This window comes from Emydura macquarii, unplaced genomic scaffold, assembly GCF_026122565.2.
Source record: "Emydura macquarii macquarii isolate MOO-44397 ecotype Brisbane River unplaced genomic scaffold, CSIRO-AGI_Emac_v2 contig_3305, whole genome shotgun sequence".
Taxonomy (NCBI): domain Eukaryota; kingdom Metazoa; phylum Chordata; order Testudines; family Chelidae; genus Emydura; species Emydura macquarii.
This window is the reverse complement of record NW_027133442.1, coordinates 3,702,870-3,721,319: the sequence shown is the minus strand read 5'-3', so window position 1 is coordinate 3,721,319 and position 18,450 is coordinate 3,702,870. Positions and strand designations below refer to the sequence as shown.

General features: G+C 48.6%; 1 protein-coding gene across 4 annotated transcripts in view; it reads left to right on the top strand.

Moving 5' to 3' along the window:
• Positions 1–18,450, top strand: part of PPP2R5D (protein phosphatase 2 regulatory subunit B'delta) — a 45,380-nt gene that overhangs the window by 15,280 nt on the left and 11,650 nt on the right. For all 4 annotated transcript variants that reach the window (XM_067532914.1, XM_067532916.1, XM_067532915.1 and 1 more), the window contains 7 exons: positions 408–500; positions 1,076–1,206; positions 1,639–1,698; positions 2,677–2,785; positions 4,030–4,083; positions 13,965–14,135; positions 16,218–16,345. In XM_067532914.1, the coding sequence (XP_067389015.1) occupies positions 408–500; positions 1,076–1,206; positions 1,639–1,698; positions 2,677–2,785; positions 4,030–4,083; positions 13,965–14,135; positions 16,218–16,345 (746 nt within the window). The remainder of the gene's footprint in view (positions 1–407; positions 501–1,075; positions 1,207–1,638; positions 1,699–2,676; positions 2,786–4,029; positions 4,084–13,964; positions 14,136–16,217; positions 16,346–18,450) is intronic.

The window sequence follows — 18,450 nt, the reverse complement described above, 5'->3', positions numbered from 1 at the left end:
ATCTGTCAGTAGAGGCTGTTTGATCTAGCAGACAAAGGCAGAAGATGAGCCAGGGGCTGGAAGCTGAAGTGAGAAATACTCGAAATGGAAATGAGATATAATTTTGTAACAATGTGGGGTAATTACCCATTAGTGCATCTTAACTAGGGATGTGTGTTGTGTTGGTAATGGGGGTGGCGCTCGGGGGGTCAGATGCGAATAAAATTCTTCTCCAGTGTTAGAACATTAAACTGTTAATTGTTTCCTGGCACGTTAGCACTGGTGACTCCTGCTGTAACAAGTCACGATTAAAAATCTTTAGCCGTATAACGATCGGGTGGAAAAAGGAACATTGAACACACGTGTAACACATGAGAAATTAAGTAAAGCTTTTCTTTTTTAAAAAAGCCCCTTCTTGCTCTCCTCAGCTGGTGTATGAATTCTTCCTGCGGTTCCTGGAGTCACCCGACTTTCAGCCAAATATAGCCAAGAAATACATTGACCAGAAGTTTGTATTGTCAGTAAGTAGTTCCAGCTTCCCTCTCCCCCGTGTCCTTGTGAAGGGGCATTTAGCAGTCGCGCTGCGCTGCATGTCACTGCCCTGGCAGCCTCTGTGGCCTTGTCAGAGAGGATGGGTAGAAGGCAGTGCCTGGGCAGCTCCTCCTTCCTTCACACCCTCGCTGGAGGAGCTCTCGGGGGTGCTCAGAGCTGGGGGAATCTGCATGGGTTGCCGCTATTGAAGCTATTCAGGTGGGAAGCTGCTTCCAAAGAGGGGCGGGGAGCAGAGAGAGCAGCCAAGATTTCCCTGCCCTAGGGGTGGGCCGCATGAAGACCTGCACGAGGAGAGGCAGATGTCTCCCTGGTGACTTAGGAGCCTGCACTGGCATAGCCCTTGCTCTGCTATAGGAGTCTGAGCAGTTCTTGCACCCTAGATGTGGCTGGCCGTGGGGAGGCAACAGGATGCACTGTGTGCAGAGGGGCACACTCCAAGCGGGAATCTGCTGATGCTGATGGGCAGCAGCTTTGCCCTGTGCGATTGGCAGCCCATATTCCAGGGAGAGGGCCACAGGAGTTAACTGAATCCACCTTTCCACAGCTGCTGGATTTGTTTGACAGTGAAGATCCCAGAGAGCGAGACTTCCTGAAGACCATCTTACACAGGATTTATGGGAAGTTCCTGGGCCTGCGAGCGTACGTGAGGCGGCAGATCAACAACATATTTTACAGGTGAACTGCTTGGCCAGGCCCAAAGGGGCTGGGAATGGGCTTGGAGGACCTGAGGGGAGCAAAGCCAGAGCATTCGTTCTGTTCCTGGCCCTGTCAGTGACTGGCCAAGGCAGATCTGGTCTCTGGACGTGGGGATGGTACTTGCCTGTACTACCAGGCTAGTGGGGGTTCAGTAGTACTGAATGCCTGACTGATGTGGGAAATGGTGGGACTCCCTTCCCCCACCGTACCCCACAGGAGCCCACTGCTGATCTGGGAGCTTGGCTGATCCCTTACCCACTCTTGTGTAGCACGTCCTGGGACGTGGACGGGGCTGTCCTCTCCCTGAATCTTCTGTCATCTCTTACTGGGTGGCTCTCCTTCTCCTTACCAAACTGTATCCTTTGCTTGGCAATGACTCCTCTCCTCTCCCATCCCCCCCTCCCTTCTCAGGTTTATCTATGAAACAGAGCATCACAATGGGATTGCAGAGCTGCTGGAAATCTTGGGCAGGTAAGGGCATTTCTCCCTTTCCATGTTTTTTCTGCCACTTCTAGGAGCTCCAGGACTTCTGAGCAGCGTGGGACCTCACAGCCTAGTGTATTGTGTGGTGTAGCAGGGACTTACCCAGTCTGCCTGCAGGCCCATCTGTTGCCTCAGTTTCCCCTCACCCGTGTTGGTTCTCTCAACCCTCTAGCACAGTTTGGTTGCTGAACTGACTTAGCTCTCCAGCTAATTTACAAAAGTCTGTTCCTTCTAGGGTATCAGAGGCAAACACACACACAACTAAAGAGTGTGGGCACAACCCTTCCTTCCCAAGGGCCTGTCTTCTCATCCACAGCTGCTCTTCCAGCTCTGCCTTTCTGGTGGGCTCTGTTCAGTCTCTCCATTCCCCTTTTGTTTAGGGTCACTGCATCACCTCGCCAAATGGCAATGTAGGAGGGACCCACACCTGCCCACCTGTGTGGAATTCCAGCCCAGGGAACTCTGAACAGCTGGGCTTTCTGCCCCATAGTCTCAACCATGCTCCTGTATCTCCTTCCCAGGGCCTCTTCCTGCACTCCAGTCCTCCTGCTCTTCTGCAAAGCACTGACTGTCAGGACTGCTCACCCTGAAGTCCATCTCTGTTAGGCTCTCTAGCAGGCCTGGCTTAACCATATGATCCTTGACACCTGACTGCAGCACTCATCTCCTTCACCTGGAACTAAGTGTGGCAAGGGGACAGCTGAGCCCCAACCCTCTTAAAGGGCAAGCTCAGCCTGTGGTGCATAGGATTCCCCACTCTGCATGTGGTTGGGCCTTTTTTGGAGGGAATGTGCTCTTATGAGGCACATGGGTCTGGGGCCGTACTCACTGCAGCCCTGAAGCCAGGTGCTTCCTGGAGATGTTAATGGAGTGTGGTAGACTTGGGGCTGGTTTATGCTGTGGTTGCTCTGGTACATGTTTGATAATACCTGACCCCTTAATATCTTTCTCCCTTCTCCTCCTCAGTATAATCAATGGGTTTGCTTTGCCTCTGAAGGAAGAGCATAAGATGTTCCTCATCCGGGTCTTGCTACCTTTGCACAAGGTGAAATCGCTGAGTGTCTACCACCCACAGGTGAGAGGCTCTGTCAGTTACCTGAGAGGTATTTACAGCCACTACCAGGCTTGACTTATGAAAATCTTGCTGCCGGTGGTTCTGGCCTCTGTACATTCACCTCCTCTGAAGCCTGACGCACCCCCAACATGTTCTTTGAGCTGTCCGTCCCCAGCCTCCTTCGCCCCTGTCTGTTAACTTGCTGCCTCTTGCTTCTGGGCAGTGTGAGTATGCTCCTCTGTCCTCAGCAGGCTTGAACATCCGGCCTACTCATCCTTGACCGTTGGAAGCTCATGGAAGATTTGGCCCAGGTTTTTACAGGTACATAGGCATTGCTGCGCTCAGTGTTGCAATGCCTGACTGTCAATGGGATTTTGACTCCTAAGTGCCTAAATCACTTTAGAAAAAATTAGATTTAGGCACCTAACCAGTCAGGCATTGCAACGCTGAGTGCAGAAATGCCTAAATACCTTTAAATATCTGGACCTTATCTTTAAATATGTCACTCACACTACCCTTGTATTTAGAGAGCTGAAAACCTTGCGTCTATTCCCCAGCCCCTGTGTGTGTGCTGTGTACTTAGACAGATATGGAGGCAAGGTCCTTGCCTGCAGAGCAGCTGAGGTAGGTAAAATATGAGGAAACCGATGAGACAAAAGCCCAGGGTCTGAACGGTGAAGCTCACTTGCTTTCTGTTACTTCCCTGCCCATGTTTTGTTGTTGGGGGAGAGGGGGTAGTTTCAGTTGCCCAGTTTATCACTGGCAATTTTTAAATGGAGATGGGATGTTTTTTAAGAGACTGGCTCTAGTTCAACCAGAAATTAATTCAGGGAAGGCCTGTGGCCTGTGTTATGCAGGAGGTCAGACTAAATGATCACCGTGGTCCCTACCAGCCTTCGACTCTATTAACCTCTCTGTCTGCAGCCACAGATTTGTTAGTGTGGTGCCTGCTCATTGTGAACAGCTGGGCACAAACTGCACCTGTGTAACATGAGGGATAGAACACAGGGCTCCTGGCTCCCAAAACCCAGGATTCTTCCGCTTGGCATAAAGAAGACAAACTCCCCATTAGCTGTCAGTCACTGGGGCTTATACGCTCTGTGAGCTGCTGCACGTTGCCAGTCACGCACTTGAGCAGGTCTGACATGGCATCTAGCCAAGGGCTGTGGAAGTGCTTCTGCCTCACGTGTGCTTGCTGCTTGCGCTCTCCCCTCCCCATGCTCAGCGAAGAGAGGAGTTCTAACTGTGTTGTGTTTTCTTTGCAGTTGGCATACTGTGTTGTGCAGTTCTTGGAGAAAGATAGCAGCCTGACAGAACCGGTGAGTGTCCTTTCTTGGCTATGTTGTATCAGCCAGGCCCCAGTTAAAACCACAAGATCATTTCTAGACAGTTTAGCAACTAAGTTACACTTACTCCAGTCCAGAGAGCCCTGGGATAAGTTGGATTTATTCACTCACTGGAATTAGCTTGCCAAGGGTATATTGGTCATCTGACAAGTCACAACCGCAGGGCAGGACTAGATACTCTCATCACGCACAGCCAGGCAGGCTTTGGAATCTGAGCAGTCTCTATGTTGAAAGAAGACGTGAGCAAGCGGAGCACAGCCAAGGAGTGAGTCTGTCATGTGTGATTCCTGTCCTGCTGTAGCAGAATGAAAAGCTCCTTTCTCATGGCTGCTCCCTTCTGGCTACACAGCTTCTGCCATGAGAAAGTGCTTGGGAATCAGACAGCTGAAGAAAGCAGCAGGAGTTAGTAGGGACCTTCAGGTGTTTGAGATCTTAATCCAAACCACGAAAGCTGGTCAGAAGACCCAGGAGAGGGTGTGGAAACGGGAGACCAGAAAGGTCTGGTTAGCTCTGGGTGAGCTGTCTCTTGTGGAGGGTGTGGGCTTTGTTTTACTGAGCTCTTGGAGCCTCATTATCATATCCCCTCCTGCCAGTTCACCTCCAGGACATTAAATCCTGACAGGTGAGTTTGCCTCCAAGTTGCAATGTGGCTCAAGACTACATTTTTAAAACGTGGTGCCCTACTGCAAACAAGGCCCAAATGTGTTTCATGCATTGTGGCTACACACACCCAGAGTAACACGAAACACAGCAATGCTGACATGGCAGAAGGCGCAAGAGGAAGATCAAGGGCTCCGCTCCCCAGGGCAGAGTGCGGAGAATCGCCTTATGTGGCTCTGTTCCGCACATGTTTAGCTATGGCAGATGGCCACTGGCATATGCATGGAAATGGCATTTTAATTACTAATATTTACAGCTTGCGTTGTTTGGCACCTGAGCTGGCAAAACTGTGCACTGACAACGAGCCTTCCAGTGTTCAACCATTTTCAGCACTCTAGCACCACCATTCCCAACCTGCATGTCCCGGAAAGAGGCCTCCTTGTGCTGCTCCCCTTACCCCCCGCCTCCCCCCCTTACACACACACACACTCCCCGCTCCCCACCCCCCATTCATCCATATTCCCGTTGCCAGGGCATGTGTATGTCTCATGTTCCAGGTAATTCACCGCCCTGCTGAGTCTGCCACTCAAAATATTGGAGCTGATGAGATGGGGGAGGGAAGCAGAGAATTTCTGGGCAGTTCTTGCCATGCATTCAAACAGCAAAACGTGGTAAATACTGATGACTAGGAGACTCATTACTGAATTTTTCAAATTAGTGAGCAAAGGCCTGATTTAGTGCCCATGGAAGGATGCCCACTCACTGCAAGGGGCATTGTATCAGGCTCCAGCCAAATGGATTCTATGAAGACAAGGCAGGCACATTGTGTGTGTGTTTGTGGAAAAGTATCAAAGCCTGAGTAGCCAGGGACCTCATGTAGTGCTTGTGTGCTTGTTTGTCCTTCATTCAGCCACAATGCAAGAGATGCCACACTGAATCTTGCTGAATAAACATGCTCCACAATGGCAGTTTTAGTGATAATCAAACAAAGCAAAGACAGATGCCTGTGCATCTCATCCAACCTTGGCTCTAGGGAAAATTGCCTTTTGAGACTAATTATTGACTGACTAGCAAAATTACAAGTGCTGTGGACACCAACCTGTCGCTGCTTTCCCTGTGTTGCTGAGCCCTTGGAATGGTGGAAATAGCATGCAATCAGCTTTCCTATTGCTGCTGCGCCCACTGCTGTTCTCTCAGGCTGCTTGCCTAGGCTAAGGTCAGCATTACAGGGTTCTCCTAGGAATTGCTGAAAGACTGGCGTTTTCAAAATGACAGTTGTCCAGAACCAACCAGGCACTGCAGCCGTGAGTGCTATGTTCAGATTTAACAAATGCTAGTTGAACAGTATTTAAGCTCTCATTGAACATCTGCTGACACTTCAGCTTCAGAATCCCGGTTGTTGAACTACAAATAATGCTAGATAGGAGACCTGCTCTTGCAAACTATTATGCTTGAAACCAGCATATGCAGTTTGCATGTAATGCATCTCTTCCAAATGAATGTTTCAGTTGGAGACTCTGCAGAGTGTGGATGTATCTGTTTCAGAAAGAGATTTGATTTGGAAGAGAATGGCTAAAACTTTCACTCTGTGCATTTGGATTCTGATCTAAAAGGCACCAAGCATTGATATTTGGTGGATTTGTCACGTCCCTTTTGGGACAGTAGGAATAGCCAAATCATGGGTCCATTGATTCCAGTATACCGCCCCTGCCATTACCTGATGCCTCAGCGGACCATGAAAACACCCCATATTGCACATAGTAAATGGTAGAATCCTGCACGTGGAAGAGAACTTCCGTTCTGATGCCATGGTGATTAGTTTACACCCTAAAGCATCAGTCTGGACAGTCTGTATCTCAGCATCCATAACAATGAGCATGAGTGTTCATAAAAGTCTCCTGTCCCTGTACTGAGGTGAGTCTTCTGTGGCCATGGGCACCACAGGGCAGCTATAGTTCGTCTTCGAGTAGTGTCCCCCTGGGTGCTCCACTCCAGGTGTTGGTGTGTCCTTGATCGGAGATTTTGTCAGCAGTGCCCGTCTGGGTCGCGCATGCGCCATCCCCATCTCGCGGCGCTGTTGGCATCCCAACCCCCTCTGTTCCTTCTCAGCCATCCACAGTCCAAGACGGAGCTCTCAGCAGTTCTTCAGTAGCCCACTTTAGAAATCTTCAGTAAGTCTTTTTTTCCCTGTAAAGTTAGTCAATTTACCTGTAGTTTAGATTAGTTTACCTCAATCCTTCTGCATTTAAAAAAAAAAAAAAAAAAAAATTCCCTTCAGACTTACCCCTTAGTTAATAGAAAGATCATGCTGGGCTTCCCTGGCTTCAAACGCTGTACCTCATGCAGGGATGCTATGCCAGCTTTGGACAGGCACTTGGCGTGCATCAGATGCCTTGGCAAAGGGCATGTTGCCCAGAAATGCGTCCATTGCAAGAATTTGAAAGTTAGAGCCAGGAGTGACAGGGACCTCCACCTGAAGCTAATACTCATGGAGAAGTCTCTGAGACCTGCCTCAGACCCTGGACAGGGTAACAGCTCCTCCTGAAAAGACCAGAAAAAGGCACTCTACTCCACCAACAATGGAGCATGCCAAGAAAAGGAGGTCACCAGAAACGGACAAAGGATTTGGTACCAAAGAGGCTCTAGGTTCCTCCGGTACGCTGACCTCCACGACCATGAGCGACTCTCACCGCTCCTCTGAAAAGCTGAGAAATAAAACAAAACAACCCTGCGCCGAGATGGCTCCGTCAAAAGTAATGGTCTGCAAAATGGCAGTAACTGCTGCGGCACTGACACAGACCTCGGTGCTGACAAGCGGCACGGCATCGGCACACACCGAGCAGATTACATCGGCACCAATAATGATGGAGGCCCTGAGGGCCCTGAAGACACCCACTGTACTGACGGTGCAGACAGATATGTTTGCACTGAGAAATGCTACGGAGCAGACCTCGGCGCCAACATTAACGATGGAGCCGACAACAACGGCCCCGCGAAAACATACTGAAAAGTGCAGACATCATGAGAAGGAGGAAGAATTTGCAACATCTTCCCTGCTATCACCACTATACGGGACTGAGACCTCTCCAGTACACGTCAGTCAGAAGGAGCCCATTTCTCCCATCTCCTTCTCCAGTGATGAGTATGATGGGTGAGCAGGCTACCTTTTCCCCCAACAGCCATCACTTAGGGGGTAATCAGCTAGACGCCAGCCACATCCCAGACATCCAACATATCCATGGTTTGGACCTCCATTGTTTGCTCCACCAGTCCCATATCGCATGCACAGGTCTAGATGTGACACCTGGTCTACTTATTCAGCGTCACAGAGTAGATCATCAACCTCCTATAGCAGTGTTTCTCAATTAAATTTGGCCACGGAACTCTTTTGAACTCGATAAATAATTGCGGAACCCCCCCAAACTCTTAACAGTTTTTTTACATATGGGGCAAAAAAAAATGTTGAAATAAGCAAATTATATACAAACAACTAGGTCAGCGTTTCTCAATTAAATATAAATTAAATTACACTTACACCCGATACCCTCCGCTGAAAAATCCGGGACATCTTCCCTTTTTGGCGGCGCGGAGAACAGCTGATCGCGGTGGTGCGGAGAACAGCTGCTTGTGGAACCCTAACAGTGTTCCCGTGGAACCTCAGGGTTCTGCGGAACACCAATTGAGAAACACTGTCCTATAGACACAGAGAAAGGTCTCCTAATAGACCTACTCTAACAGGACCCAAAACAACTGGTCCCACTGAGGAACAGGATGAGAGTGCAGAGCAAGAAACAACTCCACCTACACACAGTTCATCCTCTTCACCCAATGCAGCCATAGTTCCTCCACCTCTGACGACTGCAGATGATTTTAAGCCGCTTCAGGAACTGTTTAAGAGGGTGGCTCACAGCTTGGAGATCTCACTCCAGGAAGCAGAAGGGTCACAACATAAATTACTAAAAATATTACAGACCTCAGCTTCTACCAAAGTTGTCCTTCTGATGGATTATGCCCTTATTGAGCCAGCGAATAACATCTGGCAAACGCCTGCCACTATTTTCCCTACTTGTAAAAAGATTAATAAAAAGTATTATGTCCCTGCTCAAGATATAGAGTTCCTCTTAACCCATCCAGCTCCTAACTCACTGGTTATAGAAGCTGCTAACCAGAGGAACAAGCAGCAACATCATAGGTCGACACCACGTGACAAAGGTGACGAGACTGGATTTACTTGGCAGGAAAGTCTACATGGCAGCTACTCTTCAATGAAGAGTAGCAAACTACACTGTATTATTGTCAAATTATGAGCATGACAATTATTCAAAGATATCAGAATTTATTGAATTTATCCCAGAAAAAAGAAAACCACAGTTTCAGTAGTTGATTAAAGAAGGGCAATTGGTCGCAAGAACAGTGTTGCAGGCTTCCCATGACATGGCTGATACCACGGCTAGAACTGTGGCAACTGCTGTCATCATGCGTAGGGCATCATGGATCATGGCTTCACTCCACAGTCCTTCCTAAATAACTACAGGCAACAATCGAGGATCTTCCCTTTGACAAGGCGAAGCTCTTCAGAGAGAAAACGGATGAAGTCATGCATACCATGAAAGATTCCAGGGCTACACTTCACGCCCTTGGAATCTACACACCTGCAACAAGAAGAAGATCCTTCAGGTATCAGCCGTATAACTCCAAATACCAACATTATTCACAAAACAGATGGTATGAACAATCACGCTCCCGACAAAGGTCACAGCGACAACGACAGACAAACCAGCAGCCATCAACATCCCAGGTTGCCCCTTGAAAACAACAATTTTGAGGGCTTGGTCGAGGGTCTGCACGACCACCCCTGCCTTCCACAGCCAGAGTCCATAACTCTCACCATCTTGTTCAAACATCAACTACACCCCTTTTACCAACACTGGGCAAACATAACAGACAAATGGGTACTAGAAATTATCCGATCTGTGTATACTATCCCCTTTACCAACATACCTACAACCCAAACCCCTTCCCCCGTCAGGGACCCATCTCACGAACACCTATTACAAGAGGAGGTCAAAAATTTACTCCAAATAGGTGCCAGAGAGCATGTCCCCTCCCAACACAGAGGCAGAGGCTTCTATTCCCATTACTTCCTCACCCAAAAGACCGGAGGTTGGAGACCCATTTTGGACTTATGAAAACTGAACAAACGTATAAAGGTTCAAAAATTCAAGATGGTTACTCTGGCTACTATATTACCAGCACTGGCACAGGAGGACTGGTTTGCAGCCCTCAACCTTCAAGATGCATATTTCCATGTTACTATTCATCTGGTCCACAGAAGATTCCTAATATTCACACTAGGCAACAACCACTATCAATATATGGCGCTATCCTTTGACCTCTGCATTGCCCCAAGGGTCTTCTCCAAGATACTTGCTGTCTTATCAGCTTACCTTCGCAGGCTAGGGGTCACCATATTCACCTACCTGGATGATTGCCTGCTAAGGACACGCACCTATATAGGGGCTGTCCAAGTAATTCACATTACAAGGACATTATTTTATATGATAGGGCTGATGATAAATGACACAAAGTCCACCCTACAACCTGCGCAACAACTGGAGTTTTATAGGCGCACATGTGAATTCCCTCACTGCTGGGGCGTTCTTACCAAAAATCGGATTCGATACCATTGTGAATCTGGAGTTTATAATACAAAACAGTCCAACTTTGAATGTACGCACATGCCTCCAAATGTTGGGCCATATGGCAGTCACCACCTTTGTAGTGCAATATGCATGATTACACATGCAACCCCTCCAAATATGGCTCGCGACAGTTTACAAACCACACAGACAATCTCTATGCAAAACAGTGGTAATGCCAAAAAAGATCAAACAATCATTAAAATGGTGGACACAGGCCAACAACCTTCAAACAGGAACTCCATTCATAAGGGAAACACCCATGATCATGATCACCATGGACGTATCCCTTGGGGAGCGCTCTTGCAAGAACATACTGTTCAAGGAAAATGGTCACTACAGGAAATTAAACTGCACATAAACCTACTAGAGTTATGTGCTATCCGCAATGCCTGTCTACATTTCCTACCTCTGATAGCAGGGAAAACTATAAAGCTAATGACGGACAACATTGCGTGTACGTTCTACATAATTGTCAAAGAGGGCAAGATCCAACTCCCTATGCTCAGAAGCAATAAGACTCTGGAATTGGTGCATATCCCACAACAGCCACATTTCAGCAGACTACTTACCCGGTACTCAGAACACCACCACAGACAACCTGAGCAGAAAATTCGGCAACATTCACTAGTGGGAATTACACAACAAAGTCCTGGAGAACATCTTTCATCAATGGGATTATCCCACAATCAATCTATGTACGACAACAATTAATCGAAAATGCCGTTACTTCTGCTCAAGAGCAGGTCTAGGCAGAGGCTCGATGGGGAACGCATTCCTTATCAACTGGAATACAGGTCTCCTTTATGCATTCCCACCCATCCCCGTGCTGGCCAAAACCATACACAAAATATGCAAAGACAATGTGAAGGTGATGATGATAGCACCAGCATGGCCCAGACAACCATGGTTTACTTACCTAACACAAGTGTCGATTTGCACACCAATATCTCTCTCACTAGTCGAGGATCTCCTCTCCCAGGACAAGGGACGCATAGTCTATCCGCACCTGAAGAAATTACATCTCTCAATATGGTTCCTAACTGGTTCCGACAAACTGAACTACAATGTTTGGAACCAGTTAGACATTTTACGGAATAGCAGAAAATCTGCCACAAGAAAAACTTACCTTCAAAAATGGCGTAGATTCTCCTTATAGTGTCAACAGAGGCCGATCAATGCTCTAGTGGCGCCAATCCCCACTATATTGGACTATCTCCTGGAAATAAAAAAAGCAGGATTATCGATTAACTCACTTTAAGTACACCTAGCAGCTAGTACCACCTTCCATGACCTCATTGATGATACCACAATTTTTGCATACCCAATTGTGAAATGTTTCGTGAGTGGCATACAAAATGTGTACCCAGATATACGTCCTCCCACAATACCTTGGGACCTCGATTTAGTCCTAAGGACCATCATCAAGCCATCATTCAAGCCTTTAGCGACTTGTTCGTTAATGCACATGTCGATGAAGGTATCATTTCTAGTGGCAATCACATTGGCACAACGTGTAAGTGAGCTTGGAGCGCTTATGGCCCATCTATCATATACAATATTTCATAAAGATAAGGTGGATGCTACCACCCCATCCTAAATTCCTCCCCAAAGTAACATCAGCATTCCACCTTAACCAAAACATTCACTTACCTACATTTACTCAAAACCCCACACTAATGCACAGGATGTGGCCCTCCATACACTGGACGTCAGACGAGCCATTGCATTGTATCTAGAAAGAACAAAACCTTTCAGGAAATCTCCCAAACTTCTTGTGTCAATTACAGAACGTTCCAAAGGCAATGCCCTATCAACCAAAGACTTTCAAAGTGGATTTCCAGCTGCATCCACACATGCTACATGCACTCAGGGGTAACCACCACCACAAAGGATCAGGACACATTCAACCAGATCCATCGCTACATCCACAGCCTTCTTGCATAATGTACCAATTACTGAAATATGCAAAGCAGCTTCGACCCACCCTTTCACAAAACATTACACTATCGATCAGGCATCAAGACACGATGCAGCAATTGGACTCTCAGTACTCTCTTCCATTCAATCTAACAATTCCGAAGTTCCCTTCTCCAACTGAGAGCACTGCTTGAGAGTCACTTGGAGTGGAGCACCCACAGGAACACCACTTGAAGAAGAAGAGAGGGTTACTCACCTTGTGCAGTAACTGAGGTTCTTTGAGATGTGTTTCCCTGTGGGTGCTCCACTACCCACCTTCCCCCCTCTACTTTGGAGTCAAGTGTTATGGCTCTATGGTAGAGAAGGAACAGAGGGCGTCAGGTCATGCATGTTGAAAAGGGCGCCACGAGACAGGGACAGTGCATGCGCAACCCGGATGGGCACTGCCGACAAAATCTCTGATGAAGGACATGAGGACGCACCAACACCTGGAGTGGAGCACCCACAGGGACACGCATCTCAAAGAACCACAGTTATTGTACAAGGTGAGTAACCCTGTCCTCCCTGGAAGCAGAATTTCTCTCAGTTGCTCTCTGTTCACCAGCATATCACTTTGAATGGCCCCTTGTTCTCGTGGAGGCAGTGAAAAGGAGGTAATGATCACTTTTCTTTTTGTAGTTTGAATCCTTAGGATACTGGCTAGTTCCCAAATGGGTGAAACCAGGTGTCAGAAGGAGCTTTTTGGTCCAAATGCAGGGCTCCCCCCCCCCTTTCAACCTGCCTTCTCCAAGAACAACACCTAGCACATTAACTTACCCAAAAACCCACTCAGTACCCGCAGCTTTCCTCTGTTTGGAAAGGAGCGGAGGGGAAATTGTCTCCTTGCTTAGTTTCCTAGCTCACGAAGGCTGTCACCACCACGCTGCCTGGAATGGTGGGAACCTGAGTAGAATACGGAGGGTGGAGTCAGGGAAGAAGGAGTTATGGCTGCTGCTAGGTGGAGCTCCTGATCAGAGCCAGCTTCTGTGTACTTCACTTCTCTGTGCAGCCAGATCCTGGCCAGGTCACTTCCAGGGAAGCCCGTGTGTGTGTGGTGATACAGGTGCCTTCAGCTTCCTGGTCTGGAGCCTAGAGGCTCTGTGGGCTGAAGAGGTAGTCAGTGATGCAGGCAAGGTGGGTGGGGAGCATGAGGGGGATAGGAGAAAAGAGCAGGAAGGGAAGCTGTGCTGCTTCAGAGCAGAGGAGGAGTCCAGGACAGAGTGCATCCAGTTCCTGTCCCGCAACATATAGTTCCAAGGACTGCCCCAGACATTGGGAGTCTTAGGGCCAAACCTTGATGGGAGCCCTCTTTAGTGCCTCCTGAGGTCTGGGAGGACAAAGCAGTTCCAGGCCTTTGTGCTGAGGGAGGGTCTCTGGGTGCAGTGATACGTGGGAGGGGGTGGGCTTGAGAGATGTGACAGAGCTGGTGATTTGCGTGTCTAACATGAATGAGTCAGAGTATATACAGACCATGCATGCTGCATCTGCCGATGTGTGTGGGATGTGGCTGTGCTGGGTTGCTGAGCTCGGTGGTGCTAGACAACAGCGTCAATATGTTTGCACTCTGCTCCCAAGCTCCTTTCTTTATCTGCTCAGGTGATCGTGGGCTTGCTGAAGTTTTGGCCAAAAACGCACAGTCCCAAGGAGGTGATGTTTCTGAATGAGCTGGAGGAAATACTGGATGTGATTGAGCCCTCTGAGTTTGTGAAGGTCATGGAGCCCCTGTTCAGGCAGCTGGCCAAGTGTGTTTCCAGCCCACACTTTCAGGTAGGTTTCAGACTCAACGAGACCCATCTGGCATTGCTTTGCACCCAGGTCCTGTTTTCAGGGTGAAGCTGAGATTCTGGAGCATGTTTCTGTGGTAACTAGTCTATGATAAATTTTGTGGTGGCAGTGATCAAGATGACGCCTGAGGATGGCACAAAACCAGGAGGCATTTGTGAACCAGCAGTGCAATAGTCTAGGACAGAGGTCGGCAACCTTTGGAACAGGGTGTGCCAAGTCTTCCCCTGCCCCTCTCCCACGTGCTGTGGGCCCAGTGACCTGGCCAGTGACTTACGCCCCCCCACCGAACACCTGGTATCTGTGGGCTCATCTCCTGCTCTCCCTTTTCCTTCCCCCCCCTGCTGCAGGGGTGTCGGGGAAGCAAGAGGAGGGGGAAGATGCTTGGCTTCTGCGCAGGGGGATAGGGGAAGCGGCCGCTGCGCAGCCCTGCTTGGGGCCAGGCACAGCGCGGTGTGCTGCTCAAAAGGTGGCACATGCGACACAGATTGCCGACCCCTGCTCTAGGACAAGAAGGAATCTAAATGTCCTCCCAAGCTACTGATCGTGTTTTCCCTGACTACACAGTATTCTCCAGCACTGAGTATTACAAATTAAAGAGCTAGTGCTGATCTGATAGAGGGTGGGAGATGGGCGCCATTCAGCCTCCTGCTGTCCCTGAGTACTGTGCCCAGCTCCTTTTGAGATCATATTACATAGTTATCTACAAAACTGGAGTTTGGTCAGCCAATGAGACACACTGACCTGCTGAGTATTCCCAGTGTTGCATGGCTGCAAAAAGGATACCTTGTCCTGGCCTGGGGCCACCAGATCATCCGTTGTGGGAATAGAAGAGGAGGAGATCAGGGAGGATGGAAGATCTTCAGGGTCACTTCATGGTTCCATTTTAGGGATACCAAGGGGACTGGGGAAGGTGCAAATGTTAACACCATGATACAGTGCAGAGGGGCACTGCTGGTATTTTGGGGATCAAGCCATTCAGCATCTGCCCCTATACACACCCTTCCTCTGCATTGCTTCCTGTCATTTGCCATCAGTGTGATATGTGCCTCATAGATATATATAGAGAAGTAGTCTCTGCCCCCCACAGCTCACAATGTCGGGCAGATACCATGCAAAATCAGGCATGCACCAAGAAGTTCAAGAATTAAAGGATGGCAAACTAATTAATGCCAAACAACATGGGTTTTATGGAAAATAGGTCTTGTTGAATAAATATATATTTATTTTGATATAGTTTTTTGATGAGATTACAAATTTAGTTGACAGAGGTAATTGTGTTAACACACTGCTCAGATTTCTGTGAGACATTTGATTTAGTCCTACATGATGATCGGATATAAAAAAAGATTGGGACTACACAAAGTCACTGTAGCCCAGGTGCAGGCAGCAGGCAGGGAAAATGGCTTTCATAGCATTTTTGTTTGGTAGAAGAGAGTGGGGATGAAAGGAAGGAAGTTGCCGTGACTGAGATGAAAGATGGGCAGGGCCTGGACAAGGGTCTTGGAGTTGGGGACGGATAGCAATGGAGGAAAATGGATCAGGTTTCCAGGCTTACCAATTATCTCAGTTTGGAGGGTCAGGAGGAAGAGAGAACACAGAGGTGATGCCCTTGCAGGACAGGGAGGGTAATGGAGATTCCAGGGAGAAAAGGGCTTCATTTTTAGCCCAGGTTAAGCTTTGGCTGGAGACAGAACAGTACAAGGAAGAGTTGGTGGAGATATGACTGGATAGTCGTCAATATAACAATAGCAGCTGAAGCCATGTGATCAAATGAGGCCACCCACCCAAGGACATTGCCCTGAGGAGACGGGGAGGAGCTCTTGGTATAGCTGCAGCAGAATGTAAACCAGGAGAAAACAGAAATCAAGGGCTGGGTCTCTCCAGGCAGAGGACATTGCCAGAGGGGCAAAGACAGGCTCCTCAGCCAGAGCATGGCTGAGTCTGATTTCTTGGCTGGGTGGTGCCAGAACTTTGGCCTGTCTGGGGATGAGTGGAATTCTCACACGCCCCTTGTGGCCTGTCTGCAACGAGCCTATCCAGAGATCTGCTTCCCTCCTCCTGCAGGTGGCAGAGCGGGCGCTGTACTACTGGAACAACGAGTACATCATGAGCCTGATCAGCGACAATGCAGCCAGAATTCTCCCTATCATGTTCCCAGCGCTCTACAAGAATTCCAAGAGCCACTGGAACAAGTAGGTCCTTCCTGTTTGTCGGGACAGTCGGAATGAGTGAGTGGGCATCCAGGAGAGCGCAGGCCTGTCACTGGATCCAGGGGAGCTGCTAGCACACTGCTGCAGTGGCACATGATGTTGCTGCTAATGGCTTGGGGAAAGAGAGGAGGCATGGAACTTAGATACCAAGGGGATGGGTGCACTAGATCTGAAAGACCCAAGTAGACCACAGCGGCCTGGGCCTGACCACATCATTGTGGGTGGCTATTGTACAGCCTTTGGGGCCGCTCAGCCAACCCCGTCAGTGTGATAGCTGGTGCCTCCAGCCCTGCAAGTCTGACTGGTAGGTGCATCGGGATTGCCTAGCCCAATTTCACAAGCCATGGAGGGCAGAAGCTTCTGCAGCCTCCAGTATCAAACAAAGACACGGGTGAGTGTGCTGGCCTGGTGTCTCCCGCTGCCAGGTAACAGAGGGAGCACTGAGAAAGCACGACCTACAGGACAGCTGTGCTGCTGCAAATGCCTTCAGTCTGTGACCCGCTGCTTGGTACCAGACCCTCTTGTGTCCCTCCCCTCAGCTCTTCCTCCAATTGAGAGAGTTAAAAGACCTTTCTTAAAGACAGAATACTCTGCCGTTTCAGTGAATAGCTTAGGAAGCTCACAGCCCACACACGAGACCCCTGAGGGTACATCTGCAGGGCAAACAAACCCACAGCAGCGAGTCTCAGGCTCTGATCTACAGATGCAGGCTTGCACTACAGCACTAAAATAGCTGTGTAGATGCTCAGGTTCAGGCTCTGAAGCTTGGAGGGGGGTATTTTCTGATACTTCTTGGGAGAAGGCAGGGAAGCCCTCCTCCCCGCCCCACCACCACCACCACGTATTCAGGCCTTCCCTGTACACAGGAAAGGGGCAAATCTAGGGCACTTCTAATACAATCTAGGGGGAGACTTGATAGAGCTGGGATTCAGTGTGTCTATAGTACAAAGGAATTGGTTGCAGAATAAAAATTGTTTGTCAACTATTGAACCATTGTCTATTGTTTCTGCTTTCTCTTGCCTCTTCACCATAAAGAATCAAAAAGAGGCACGAACTGAATTGTTCCCATTGCAGCTTACCTTAAGGGGTGGGATAAAAGTTATGCTCACCAACAGGCAAGGAAATAGTAACTGTGGCATGGCTTTCACACCAGTACTTCTCTCCCCCTCCCCCCACCACACATGCTTTTTCATGTAGTTTTTTCCCCCTTTCTCCCATCATGATTCAGAAATTTGTTCTGTACCACTTGACAGAGCCATTTTCAGGTGCATGGGAAATATTTAATAAGCCTCAGTGGTTCTGAGGTTTCTTTTCTCACTTGTCTAGTCTTCCTCCTTGTTTGTCTGCCTTTCTCTCGTTCCTTCCTGTTACTTTCCTGGGAGGACAGGGCTTGTACTCTGTTTCTGCCTGTTTCCAGTCTGTGATGGTATTTTTCTACAACCTCTGCTTTCCCCCATATCTTTATCTCTGCTTCTCTTGCTTTCCCAGAATGAGCTGAGGGATCCAGAAATTCTCCCTTCCTTTCCCCAACTCATTTTCTCCGTCAATGTGTGGGTCAGAAAATAAAACCTAGGAGCTATACCTTTATTGCAGACTGTTCCCAAAGGTAATTAGTATCGGGAGTCCTATTTTATGGCTGGGGAAGGAGAAGCCCAGAGAAGTGATTGAGGTGATTGCCTGAAGTCGGGAAGTCTGGCTTCTGTCCTTGTGTTATTAGACGAGGCTGGTTCTAGGCACAATACAATCTGTGTGATTATTTTCCAGCACCACAAACATCCAGGGTGCTTCTCAGAGTCCCTGCCCCAGGGGCTTACAGTATAGCATGAATAAGGCATGACACAATGCAAGGATTGCTGCCACCAGAGGAGAAGGTAGCTTGAGCTCTCATAGTGCAGAGTGCTAGTTCCTGGGTCGAAGTTGCTGTTAAGTATCCCCCCTCCAGAAGTGGTGGACATTCCAGCTTGCTGCAGCTGCACACGTAACTGAGCTCATGGAGGGCATCAGTGTGGGGAAATCCAGCAATCTGACTGGCACATAGCAAACCCCGTCACATGCGGTTTTACAACTAGGTTGAAGAAAGCCTTGTC